The 14,056-nt window shown below is 32.0% G+C and overlaps 2 protein-coding genes across 2 annotated transcripts; both read left to right on the top strand.

Moving 5' to 3' along the window:
* Window positions 1-5,711: 5,711 nt before the first annotated feature.
* LOC129948855 (histone H2A) lies at window positions 5,712-6,129 on the top strand. The gene has a single exon (XM_056059971.1). The coding sequence runs from the start codon at window positions 5,747-5,749 to the stop codon at window positions 6,119-6,121; it is 375 nt and encodes a 124-aa protein (XP_055915946.1). The 5' UTR covers window positions 5,712-5,746; the 3' UTR covers window positions 6,122-6,129.
* Window positions 6,130-13,373: 7,244 nt separating this feature from the next.
* LOC129948856 (histone H2A) lies at window positions 13,374-13,791 on the top strand. The gene has a single exon (XM_056059972.1). It carries the CDS (start codon window positions 13,409-13,411, stop codon window positions 13,781-13,783), a length of 375 nt encoding a protein of 124 aa, XP_055915947.1. The 5' UTR covers window positions 13,374-13,408; the 3' UTR covers window positions 13,784-13,791.
* Window positions 13,792-14,056: the final 265 nt, after the last annotated feature.

Here is a 14,056-nt window from a genome sequence, read left to right as displayed (position 1 = left end):
TTTATACTTATTTTTCATAACAATTCTTAATTTTGATTGGCCAAATAAATCGACAACGAAAATGAAAAAAACAGTCGAACGGAAACATGAATAGCCAATTTAATGACTTAAACAGAAATCTACATTCGATTTTTCTAAAAAAATTGTGAAGAAAAGTGTTGTGTTTATTAGTGAAGTGAAAAAAGTGAAATCATGGCTCGTACAAAGCAAACTGCCCGTAAATCGACTGGTGGAAAAGCCCCACGTAAGCAACTGGCAACAAAGGCAGCTCGTAAAAGTGCTCCAGCAACAGGAGGTGTAAAGAAACCACATCGTTATCGTCCTGGAACAGTGGCTCTTCGTGAGATTCGTCGTTATCAGAAAAGCACCGAATTGTTAATTCGTAAATTGCCTTTCCAACGTTTAGTTCGTGAAATTGCTCAAGATTTCAAAACAGATTTGCGTTTCCAGAGCTCAGCTGTTATGGCGCTTCAAGAAGCAAGTGAAGCTTATTTGGTTGGCCTGTTTGAAGACACAAATTTGTGCGCCATCCATGCCAAACGTGTCACAATTATGCCAAAAGACATTCAATTGGCCAGACGCATCCGTGGCGAACGTGCTTAAATCATCGAGGTTAAAAAAAATATTCAACGGTCCTTTTCAGGACCACAAAATATTTAAAAGAGATATAAATGAATTTTAATTCAATCTAGTAATTACGTACCTATCGATTTCCACGATTTTTTTTTTATTTTAGGTAGAAAGATAATGTGATAATTTACTTTGAAGGCAAATTTTGAAAATGTTATTGCTTGCTTTCTATGCATAGTTTTTATCATACAAATGAAAATATTTATACCTACGCAAGCCAATGCTCGAAAATTTATGAATTTTGTTTTTCTTTTTTAATTATAGTTATTTTATAAGGCATTGCTTCTTTTTTTTATGTCTGAAGGCAAATTTTCAAGTAAGAATTTTTTTCTATGTACAGTTTTTTGTAATACTCGTAAAAATGTGAATTTGTCTACTAAGCAAGTCAATACTCGAAAATGTTTGAGTTTTGTGTGTTTTAATTTTTAATATTTCAATGATGTATTTTATAAGTCTATGCTTTGTTTTTTTTTATATATCTGAAGGCAAATTTTGAAGCAAGAAAGTTTTTTTTTCAATGTACAGATTTTTGTAATACAAATGTGAATTTGTAAACCTTGGCAAGCGAATATTCGATAGTTTATGAGTTTTGATTGCTTGATTATTTGTTTAAATTTTTGGTATTTTAATGTTTGTTATGGATTAAATATTTAATATTTATGAACAAAATAATATAAATATAGTTTTTCATTTGTTTTCTTGCTTGGGATAATGTTTAACAAATTTTCTAAGAAAAAGTTACAGCCTAGGGAAAAAATGCTACGCGTTTCATTACCCATATTGTTTTAATTTTATTAAAAAGAAATTAAGTAAGAATTTGATGAAATTTTTAGTTATTTAGTTTAAATAAACTATCAGCTTTATGTTAAAAATAATTTCAAGCTGAAAATATGTTTAATTTATTAAATATAAACATTCTTGTTGGTAAGTATTAAAAAAATACCACCAAACATTTACTTTAATTGTTATTAATGCATTGATAGATAGTGTTTTTTCAATCAAATTATTTATTAAATTATCTATTATTATTGTAAGAATAAATTTTGTCAATTGTTTTATAATATTTAGGTCGAAAAGACGTAAATTTTTGAAGTTTTAAGAGGAAACTAAGTTGCAAAAGTGTACAAATTATGTACAAAATGAATTTTTTGTATACCTTCGCTCTCTTTGATTCTCATTTAGCCGTTTCTGTAGGTGCGGATTTGGCGCAATTTTAACAAAAACGTGTTTCTATTTCTTAAAATTGTGCTCTAAAGTGATTAATAATAGTGAATTCAAAATGGCAGATACTGTAGCTACGTCTCCTGCAATCGTTGCGGAAAAAAAACCAAAAAAAGCTGCCGCCGCAAGTGGGTCAAAAAAACCAAAATCGGCACCAACTCATCCTCCGACTCAGCAAATGGTGGATGCGGCAATTAAAACATTGAAAGATCGCGGTGGTTCTTCCCTTTTGGCAATCAAAAAATATATTGCTGCTACTTACAAAGTTGATGTACAAAAACTTGCTCCGTTTATAAAAAAATATTTAAAAGGTGCTGTAATAAGTGGTAAATTAGTGCAAACCAAAGGAAAAGGAGCTGCGGGTTCTTTTAAATTGTCGCCTAGTGCCAACAAGGAACCAAAGGCCAAGTCTGCTGAGAAGAAAAAATCTGCCGCCAAACCAAAAGCTGCCGCTGCTGGTGACAAAAAATTAAAAAAAGTGTCTGGTGAAAAGAAAGTAAAAAAAGTAGCCGCCACAACAAAAAAAAGTGCCAGTGCAGATAAAAAGAAGGTGGAAAAACCAAAAGTGAAAAGTGTTAAAAAAACGAGTGCAGTTAAGGCAAAGCCAACAAAAGCAAAGGCAGCCGCGCCTAAACCTAAAGTGCCAAAAGCAAAATCAGCCACAGCAGCAGCCAAGCCAAAAAAGGCAAAGAAGTAAAATTTCCATTTCAATGAAAAACAAAGTTGAAATCAAAACAAAAATCCACAGTCCTTTTCAGGGCTACAAAAAATATACTAAAATGAGATATAAAAACTTTTTTTTTTTAATTTTTTATTAAAAAGGAGGGAGAATTTTTGGACTATCTCGATGATAGCGTTGAGATGCGATGGGCTGGTGGAGCAACGGCGACGGGATAAGTGGTGAAGTGGCTGGATGCGATGCGACGCCGCCGCGCGGCCGGCGCGCGCTGTCGCCGCTACGGGACTACCACTACTGAACAAACGGAAACGTATTTTGTTTTGCATTTATTTTCGCGCTTTTTTGTTCTACAGAAAATACTTTTTTTAATGAAATAGGTATTGCAAATGCAAACTTCATTTATTTGTATTCATATGTTTTTCTCATTGGGCAGAAAGAAAGGAAATATCAATACAAATAAATAATATATTTTTGCGCCTATTTTCTTACTACAGCTACTAGGCACGATGCGATTTGTCTGGGCGAGACTGAACAACCGAAAACGTATTTAGTTTTGCATTTATTTTCGTCCTTTTTTTGTTCTACAGAAAATAGTTTTTTTATGAAATAGGTATTCAAAAGCAAACTTAATTTATTTGTATTCATATGTATTTCTCATTGGGCAGAAAGAAAGGAAATATCAATACAAATAAATAATATATATTTTTGCGCCTATTTTCTAAGTACAGCTACTAGGTACGATGCGATATGTATGGGCGAGACTGTACTGTTTATTTTCTACTTTTTTGTGATTGGACGCGATGCGATGCCTTCAACAATAAATATCTTTCATAGAAAATACTTTTACTATCAAATAAGACAACAACATATTTTTCTTTTTTTGCATTTCTCTAATACCTACGTAATTATTGAAATGTTTCCACGCTATGTGACTGTACACGATGCGTAGAAAAATACAAACGAAATACTTTGGCAAAATGTAGGTATTTGTTTTCATGTATTTTTATGGACTAGACGCGACATGACGTATACCTGCAACAATTTACAAAATTCTTAAACAAAATATCAAGAGTTTTGTATTTTATTTCAGGAATTACATATGTTTTTCATATATTTTTATCGACTGGACGCGACATGACGCATTCCTGCAACAAATAAAAAAATTCTTACACAATTTATCAAGAGTTTTGTATTTCTTTTCATAGAAATTACATATATTTTCATATATTTTTATCGACTGGACGCGACATGAAGTATATCCGCAACAATTAAGAAAATTCTTAAACAAAATATTATCAAGAGTGTTGTATTTCTTTTCATAGAAATTACATACGTACATCTGACATCAAAAAACACAAACAAATTTAATTCTCTAATATTTTATACCTAGATGTTTTTGCGACGCTACGTGACTGTACACATAGCGACATAACTGGACACGATGGGTAGAACAATACAAACAAAATTTATATTTTTTTGTTTTTAGTTGACTCGGCATGATACACGTCGTGTCTGGAACAATCAACAAAAGTAAGTTTTGTATTTCTTTTCATAGAAAATATATTTTGTAATCAAAAATTAAAACAAAAAACAATATGTATTCCACAGGCAAAGAAAACATACATTTCTTTAAATTCTCTAGTTTCTTATTAAAAATTTTGTGACGCTTCGAGACTGTACTCGATGCGTAGAACAATAAAAAAAATCTTAAACAAAATAACAAGAATTTTGTATTTCTTTTCATAGAAATTACATACATCTGACATCAAAAAACACAAACAAATTTAATTCTCTAATATTTTATAGATATTTTTGTGACGCTACGTGACTGTACACTGTACACATAGCGACATAACTGGACACGATGGGTAGAACAAAACAAACAAAATTATTTAATAAAATGTATTTTTTGTATGTTTTTCGTTTCTACTTGACTCGGCACGATACACGTGGTGTCTGGAACAATTAACAGAACTAACTTTTGTATTTCTTTTGATAGAAAATATATTTTCTAATCAAAAATCACAAAGAAAAACAAAATAGATTCATAAAATCATTCCACAGGCAAAAAAAATATATGTATATACCTTTCTTCTCAAATCTCTAGTTTCTTATTAAAACTTTTGCGACGCTTCGAGACTGTACACGATGCGTAGAACAATAAAAAAAATGTTTGTGTTTCTATTGGACGCGACATGATTCACGTGGCGTCTGGAACAATTTACAAAATTTATTTTTTTCATAGAAAATACTCTTACAATCACAAATAAAAATATTTATTTAACGAATTTTTCCGCAGGTAGAAAAAAAAAATATATTTTTTTGTCAATTCTCTAATCTCTTATTGATAATTTTGCGGCCCTGAAAAGGGCCATTTTTGAAGAAATTAAATAAAAAAAAATTACTTCAATCACAAATAAAAATATTTATTTAACGAATTTTTCCGCAGGTAGAAAAAATATTTTTTTTTCAATTCTCTAATCTCTTATTGATATTTTTGCGGCCCTGAAAAGGGCCATTTTTGAAGAAATTCAATAAAAAAAAATTACTTCGAGCTTGTGTATTTGGTAACCGCCTTTGTTCCTTCACTAACAGCATGCTTGGCTAGTTCACCAGGCAACAACAATCGCACGGCAGTCTGGATTTCCCGACTTGTGATTGTTGAACGCTTGTTGTAGTGAGCTAAGCGAGAGGCTTCAGCAGCAATTCTTTCGAAGATGTCGTTCACAAAACTATTCATGATGCTCATGGCCTTCGATGAAATTCCAGTGTCAGGATGAACTTGCTTCAAAACTTTGTAAATGTAGATTGCGTAGCTTTCCTTCCTCTTGCGCTTCTTCTTCTTATCGGTCTTGGTGATATTTTTTTGTGCCTTTCCGGCTTTTTTAGCTGCTTTACCACTAGTTTTTGGCGGCATTTTATTTTTATAATTCACTTCACTTTCACTATTAACGAACTGCACACAATGACGACTGAACGAGAACTGTGAATTTTTCTGAAAAACTCACGAATTATATTGTCTCTTTCCACAACGGCTTTCTAAGGCCACAACCCTCTTTTTTCTGTGTGCGAGCATACGAAAATTTAGATAAAAGACAGCGCACAGTTCGAAAATTTTGTCATTCTACAGTGTGCAGTGATACAGTGAACAGTGAAATAGTGAGCTCTCTTGTGTTTTTTCTTTTGTAAAAAATATTTAAAAAACAATAATATAAAATGTCTGGTCGTGGTAAAGGTGGAAAAGTGAAGGGAAAGGCAAAGTCCCGCTCTAATCGTGCTGGATTACAATTCCCTGTTGGTCGTATTCATCGTCTGCTGCGAAAGGGAAACTATGCTGAGCGCGTCGGAGCCGGTGCCCCTGTGTATTTGGCAGCTGTGATGGAATATTTGGCGGCAGAAGTCTTGGAATTGGCGGGAAATGCTGCTCGTGACAACAAAAAAACTAGAATTATTCCCCGCCATTTGCAATTGGCTATTCGGAACGACGAGGAATTGAATAAATTACTTTCTGGAGTCACTATCGCACAAGGAGGTGTTCTTCCAAATATTCAAGCTGTTTTGTTGCCAAAGAAGACAGAGAAAAGTGCTTAAATCTATGTAGTGACAGCAAACAAAAAAAAACCGTCCTTTTCAGGACGACAAATAATTTCTATTAAGAGATGTGTATATTTTTCATTTTTTTTATATATTTTAAAATACGAAGAAGAAGAAACCAACAAACAAATGTTTTTTCTTTCTTTGCAAAAAGAAATATTTGTTTGTATCCAATCCGTAAAGCAACAAAACATTTTTTTTTCAGTTCGGAAAAAATATTTTTTATTTTTTTTTTTTTCAAAGAAATAGAAACCAACAAACATGTTTTTTTCTTTCTTTGGAAAAAGAAATATTTGTTCGTATGCAATTCTAATTTCTGTTAAAAGATGTGGTTATTTTTCAATTTCTTGTAGGTATATAGCAATTTTAAAATATTCTGGTACGAAGAAAAAGAAATATTTGTTCGTATCCAATCCGTAAAGCAACAAAACATTTTTTTTTCAGTTCGGAAAAAATATTTTTTATTTTTTTTCAAAGAAAAAGAAACCAACAAACAAAAAATGTTTTTTTCTTCCTCTGCAAAAAGAAATATTTGTTCGTATCCAATAATTTCTATTAAGAGATGTGTTTATTTTTCAATTTTTTGTATATATTCTAAAATATTCTCGTACGAAGAAAAAGAAAGCAACAAACAAATGTTTTTTCTTCCTTTGGAAAAAGAAATATTTGTTCGTATCCAATCCGTAAAGCAGCAAAAAAAAAAATTTTTTCTACGGAAAAAAGAATAAAATATGCAAAGCAACAAAAAAAATTTCAGAAAAAGGAATTTTATTTAATTTTTGTTTCCATTTCGAAAAAAGAATAATACAAGGAATAAAATATGTTTTTGCGACTAAAGCAAAAAAAAAAAATTTTTCACAAAAAGGAATTTTATTTTATGTTTCCATTTCAAAAAAAATATTTTGGTACAAAAAAGTAAGTAAATTAGCAAAATAATTTTTTTTGATAATCATCAGGTATTTAGTATATACATACATATATTCATTGGCAAATGAAAAAAAATTAGGTATTTTGTTCGTCAACGGTGTATGATTTCTATTTTCAATCTCTTTTATATTTAATTGTGGTCCTGAAAAGGACCGATTGTTTGTTTCGAATAAAATTCTTAACCTCCGAAACCGTAAAGAGTACGCCCTTGTCTCTTCAAAGCGTAAACTACATCCATAGCTGTAACTGTCTTACGCTTAGCGTGTTCGGTGTAAGTAACGGCATCTCGGATAACATTTTCCAGAAAAACTTTCAACACTCCACGTGTTTCTTCGTAAATCAAACCAGAAATACGTTTTACACCTCCACGACGAGCCAATCGACGAATTGCTGGTTTCGTGATTCCTTGAATGTTATCACGCAATACCTTACGATGCCGCTTAGCTCCGCCTTTGCCCAAACCTTTTCCTCCTTTACCACGACCAGTCATTTTTATTTATTTAATTAAAAAACACTTAAACTGAACTAGAGAACTGCACTGCACAAGAGTCACTGTTAAACTGTGGCTCTTCGCTCGAAATACCACAAGTATTTATACTTATTTTTCATAACAATTCTTAATTTTGATTGGCCAAATAAATCGACAACGAAAATGAAAAAAACAGTCGAACGGAAACATGAATAGCCAATTTAATGACTTAAACAGAAATCTACATTCGATTTTTCTAAAAAAATTGTGAACAAAAGTGTTGTGTTTATTAGTGAAGTGAAAAAAAGTGAAATCATGGCTCGTACAAAGCAAACTGCCCGTAAATCGACTGGTGGAAAAGCCCCACGTAAGCAACTGGCAACAAAGGCAGCTCGTAAAAGTGCTCCAGCAACAGGAGGTGTAAAGAAACCACATCGTTATCGTCCTGGAACAGTGGCTCTTCGTGAGATTCGTCGTTATCAGAAAAGCACCGAATTGTTAATTCGTAAATTGCCTTTCCAACGTTTAGTTCGTGAAATTGCTCAAGATTTCAAAACAGATTTGCGTTTCCAGAGCTCAGCTGTTATGGCGCTTCAAGAAGCAAGTGAAGCTTATTTGGTTGGCCTGTTTGAAGACACAAATTTGTGCGCCATCCATGCCAAACGTGTCACAATTATGCCAAAAGACATTCAATTGGCCAGACGCATCCGTGGCGAACGTGCTTAAATCATCGAGGTTAAAAAAAATATTCAACGGTCCTTTTCAGGACCACAAAATATTTAAAAGAGATATAAATGAATTTTAATTCAATCTAGTAATTACGTACCTATCGATTTCCACGATTTTTTTTTTATTTTAGGTAGAAAGATAATGTGATAATTTACTTTGAAGGCAAATTTTGAAAATGTTATTGCTTGCTTTCTATGCATAGTTTTTATCATACAAATGAAAATATTTATACCTACGCAAGCCAATGCTCGAAAATTTATGAATTTTGTTTTTCTTTTTTAATTATAGTTATTTTATAAGGCATTGCTTCTTTTTTTTATGTCTGAAGGCAAATTTTCAAGTAAGAATTTTTTTCTATGTACAGTTTTTTGTAATACTCGTAAAAATGTGAATTTGTCTACTAAGCAAGTCAATACTCGAAAATGTTTGAGTTTTGTGTGTTTTAATTTTTAATATTTCAATGATGTATTTTATAAGTCTATGCTTTGTTTTTTTTTTATATATCTGAAGGCAAATTTTGAAGCAAGAAAGTTTTTTTTTCAATGTACAGATTTTTGTAATACAAATGTGAATTTGTAAACCTTGGCAAGCGAATATTCGATAGTTTATGAGTTTTGATTGCTTGATTATTTGTTTAAATTTTTGGTATTTTAATGTTTGTTATGGATTAAATATTTAATATTTATGAACAAAATAATATAAATATAGTTTTTCATTTGTTTTCTTGCTTGGGATAATGTTTAACAAATTTTCTAAGAAAAAGTTACAGCCTAGGGAAAAAATGCTACGCGTTTCATTACCCATATTGTTTTAATTTTATTAAAAAGAAATTAAGTAAGAATTTGATGAAATTTTTAGTTATTTAGTTTAAATAAACTATCAGCTTTATGTTAAAAATAATTTCAAGCTGAAAATATGTTTAATTTATTAAATATAAACATTCTTGTTGGTAAGTATTAAAAAAATACCACCAAACATTTACTTTAATTGTTATTAATGCATTGATAGATAGTGTTTTTTCAATCAAATTATTTATTAAATTATCTATTATTATTGTAAGAATAAATTTTGTCAATTGTTTTATAATATTTAGGTCGAAAAGACGTAAATTTTTGAAGTTTTAAGAGGAAACTAAGTTGCAAAAGTGTACAAATTATGTACAAAATGAATTTTTTGTATACCTTCGCTCTCTTTGATTCTCATTTAGCCGTTTCTGTAGGTGCGGATTTGGCGCAATTTTAACAAAAACGTGTTTCTATTTCTTAAAATTGTGCTCTAAAGTGATTAATAATAGTGAATTCAAAATGGCAGATACTGTAGCTACGTCTCCTGCAATCGTTGCGGAAAAAAAACCAAAAAAAGCTGCCGCCGCAAGTGGGTCAAAAAAACCAAAATCGGCACCAACTCATCCTCCGACTCAGCAAATGGTGGATGCGGCAATTAAAACATTGAAAGATCGCGGTGGTTCTTCCCTTTTGGCAATCAAAAAATATATTGCTGCTACTTACAAAGTTGATGTACAAAAACTTGCTCCGTTTATAAAAAAATATTTAAAAGGTGCTGTAATAAGTGGTAAATTAGTGCAAACCAAAGGAAAAGGAGCTGCGGGTTCTTTTAAATTGTCGCCTAGTGCCAACAAGGAACCAAAGGCCAAGTCTGCTGAGAAGAAAAAATCTGCCGCCAAACCAAAAGCTGCCGCTGCTGGTGACAAAAAATTAAAAAAAGTGTCTGGTGAAAAGAAAGTAAAAAAAGTAGCCGCCACAACAAAAAAAAGTGCCAGTGCAGATAAAAAGAAGGTGGAAAAACCAAAAGTGAAAAGTGTTAAAAAAACGAGTGCAGTTAAGGCAAAGCCAACAAAAGCAAAGGCAGCCGCGCCTAAACCTAAAGTGCCAAAAGCAAAATCAGCCACAGCAGCAGCCAAGCCAAAAAAGGCAGTCGCTGTTAAAAAGGCAAAGAAGTAAAATTTCCATTTCAATGAAAAACAAAGTTGAAATCAAAACAAAAATCCACAGTCCTTTTCAGGGCTACAAAAAATATACTAAAATGAGATATAAAAACTTTTTTTTTTTAATTTTTTATTAAAAAGGAGGGAGAATTTTTGGACTATCTCGATGATAGCGTTGAGATGCGATGGGCTGGTGGAGCAACGGCGACGGGATAAGTGGTGAAGTGGCTAGATGCGATGCGACGCCGCCGCGCGGCCGGCGCGCGCTGTCGCCGCTACGGGACTACCACTACTGAACAAACGGAAACGTATTTTGTTTTGCATTTATTTTCGCGCTTTTTTGTTCTACAGAAAATACTTTTTTTAATGAAATAGGTATTGCAAATGCAAACTTCATTTATTTGTATTCATATGTTTTTCTCATTGGGCAGAAAGAAAGGAAATATCAATACAAATAAATAATATATTTTTGCGCCTATTTTCTTACTACAGCTACTAGGCACGATGCGATTTGTCTGGGCGAGACTGAACAACCGAAAACGTATTTAGTTTTGCATTTATTTTCGTCCTTTTTTTGTTCTACAGAAAATAGTTTTTTTTATGAAATAGGTATTCAAAAGCAAACTTAATTTATTTGTATTCATATGTATTTCTCATTGGGCAGAAAGAAAGGAAATATCAATACAAATAAATAATATATATTTTTGCGCCTATTTTCTAAGTACAGCTACTAGGTACGATGCGATATGTATGGGCGAGACTGTACTGTTTATTTTCTACTTTTTTGTGATTGGACGCGATGCGATGCCTTCAACAATAAATATCTTTCATAGAAAATACTTTTACTATCAAATAAGACAACAACATATTTTTCTTTTTTTGCATTTCTCTAATACCTACGTAATTATTGAAATGTTTCCACGCTATGTGACTGTACACGATGCGTAGAAAAATACAAACGAAATACTTTGGCAAAATGTAGGTATTTGTTTTCATGTATTTTTATGGACTAGACGCGACATGACGTATACCTGCAACAATTTACAAAATTCTTAAACAAAATATCAAGAGTTTTGTATTTTATTTCAGGAATTACATATGTTTTTCATATATTTTTATCGACTGGACGCGACATGACGCATTCCTGCAACAAATAAAAAAATTCTTACACAATTTATCAAGAGTTTTGTATTTCTTTTCATAGAAATTACATATATTTTCATATATTTTTATCGACTGGACGCGACATGAAGTATATCCGCAACAATTAAGAAAATTCTTAAACAAAATATTATCAAGAGTGTTGTATTTCTTTTCATAGAAATTACATACGTACATCTGACATCAAAAAACACAAACAAATTTAATTCTCTAATATTTTATACCTAGATGTTTTTGCGACGCTACGTGACTGTACACATAGCGACATAACTGGACACGATGGGTAGAACAATACAAACAAAATTTATATTTTTTTGTTTTTAGTTGACTCGGCATGATACACGTCGTGTCTGGAACAATCAACAAAAGTAAGTTTTGTATTTCTTTTCATAGAAAATATATTTTGTAATCAAAAATTAAAACAAAAAACAATATGTATTCCACAGGCAAAGAAAACATGCATTTCTTTAAATTCTCTAGTTTCTTATTAAAAATTTTGTGACGCTTCGAGACTGTACTCGATGCGTAGAACAATAAAAAAAATCTTAAACAAAATAACAAGAATTTTGTATTTCTTTTCATAGAAATTACATACATCTGACATCAAAAAACACAAACAAATTTAATTCTCTAATATTTTATAGATATTTTTGTGACGCTACGTGACTGTACACTGTACACATAGCGACATAACTGGACACGATGGGTAGAACAAAACAAACAAAATTATTTAATAAAATGTATTTTTTGTATGTTTTTCGTTTCTACTTGACTCGGCACGATACACGTGGTGTCTGGAACAATTAACAGAACTAACTTTTGTATTTCTTTTGATAGAAAATATATTTTCTAATCAAAAATCACAAAGAAAAACAAAATAGATTCATAAAATCATTCCACAGGCAAAAAAAATATATGTATATACCTTTCTTCTCAAATCTCTAGTTTCTTATTAAAACTTTTGCGACGCTTCGAGACTGTACACGATGCGTAGAACAATAAAAAAAATGTTTGTGTTTCTATTGGACGCGACATGATTCACGTGGCGTCTGGAACAATTTACAAAATTTATTTTTTTCATAGAAAATACTCTTACAATCACAAATAAAAATATTTATTTAACGAATTTTTCCGCAGGTAGAAAAAAAAATATATTTTTTTGTCAATTCTCTAATCTCTTATTGATATTTTTGCGGCCCTGAAAAGGGCCATTTTTGAAGAAATTAAATAAAAAAAAATTACTTCAATCACAAATAAAAATATTTATTTAACGAATTTTTCCGCAGGTAGAAAAAATATTTTTTTTTCAATTCTCTAATCTCTTATTGATATTTTTGCGGCCCTGAAAAGGGCCATTTTTGAAGAAATTCAATAAAAAAAAATTACTTCGAGCTTGTGTATTTGGTAACCGCCTTTGTTCCTTCACTAACAGCATGCTTGGCTAGTTCACCAGGCAACAACAATCGCACGGCAGTCTGGATTTCCCGACTTGTGATTGTTGAACGCTTGTTGTAGTGAGCTAAGCGAGAGGCTTCAGCAGCAATTCTTTCGAAGATGTCGTTCACAAAACTATTCATGATGCTCATGGCCTTCGATGAAATTCCAGTGTCAGGATGAACTTGCTTCAAAACTTTGTAAATGTAGATTGCGTAGCTTTCCTTCCTCTTGCGCTTCTTCTTCTTATCGGTCTTGGTGATATTTTTTTGTGCCTTTCCGGCTTTTTTAGCTGCTTTACCACTAGTTTTTGGCGGCATTTTATTTTTATAATTCACTTCACTTTCACTATTAACGAACTGCACACAATGACGACTGAACGAGAACTGTGAATTTTTCTGAAAAACTCACGAATTATATTGTCTCTTTCCACAACGGCTTTCTAAGGCCACAACCCTCTTTTTTCTGTGTGCGAGCATACGAAAATTTAGATAAAAGACAGCGCACAGTTCGAAAATTTTGTCATTCTACAGTGTGCAGTGATACAGTGAACAGTGAAATAGTGAGCTCTCTTGTGTTTTTTCTTTTGTAAAAAATATTTAAAAAACAATAATATAAAATGTCTGGTCGTGGTAAAGGTGGAAAAGTGAAGGGAAAGGCAAAGTCCCGCTCTAATCGTGCTGGATTACAATTCCCTGTTGGTCGTATTCATCGTCTGCTGCGAAAGGGAAACTATGCTGAGCGCGTCGGAGCCGGTGCCCCTGTGTATTTGGCAGCTGTGATGGAATATTTGGCGGCAGAAGTCTTGGAATTGGCGGGAAATGCTGCTCGTGACAACAAAAAAACTAGAATTATTCCCCGCCATTTGCAATTGGCTATTCGGAACGACGAGGAATTGAATAAATTACTTTCTGGAGTCACTATCGCACAAGGAGGTGTTCTTCCAAATATTCAAGCTGTTTTGTTGCCAAAGAAGACAGAGAAAAGTGCTTAAATCTATGTAGTGACAGCAAACAAAAAAAAACCGTCCTTTTCAGGACGACAAATAATTTCTATTAAGAGATGTGTATATTTTTCATTTTTTTTATATATTTTAAAATACGAAGAAGAAGAAACCAACAAACAAATGTTTTTTCTTTCTTTGCAAAAAGAAATATTTGTTTGTATCCAATCCGTAAAGCAACAAAACATTTTTTTTTCAGTTCGGAAAAAATATTTTTTATTTTTTTTTTTTTCAAAGAAATAGAAACCAACAAACATGTTTTTT

Source organism: Eupeodes corollae, chromosome 3, assembly GCF_945859685.1.
Source record: "Eupeodes corollae chromosome 3, idEupCoro1.1, whole genome shotgun sequence".
NCBI classification, from domain to species: Eukaryota; Metazoa; Arthropoda; class Insecta; order Diptera; family Syrphidae; genus Eupeodes; species Eupeodes corollae.
Note: the sequence above shows the minus strand (reverse complement) of the source record. Positions and strands in the feature narration are given on the sequence as shown.

Coding starts and splice junctions, on each gene's coding strand:
- LOC129948855 (XM_056059971.1), top strand. CDS start 5,747: ATGTCTGGTCGTGGTAAAGGTGGAAAAGTGAAGGGAAAGGCAAAGTCC.
- LOC129948856 (XM_056059972.1), top strand. CDS start 13,409: ATGTCTGGTCGTGGTAAAGGTGGAAAAGTGAAGGGAAAGGCAAAGTCC.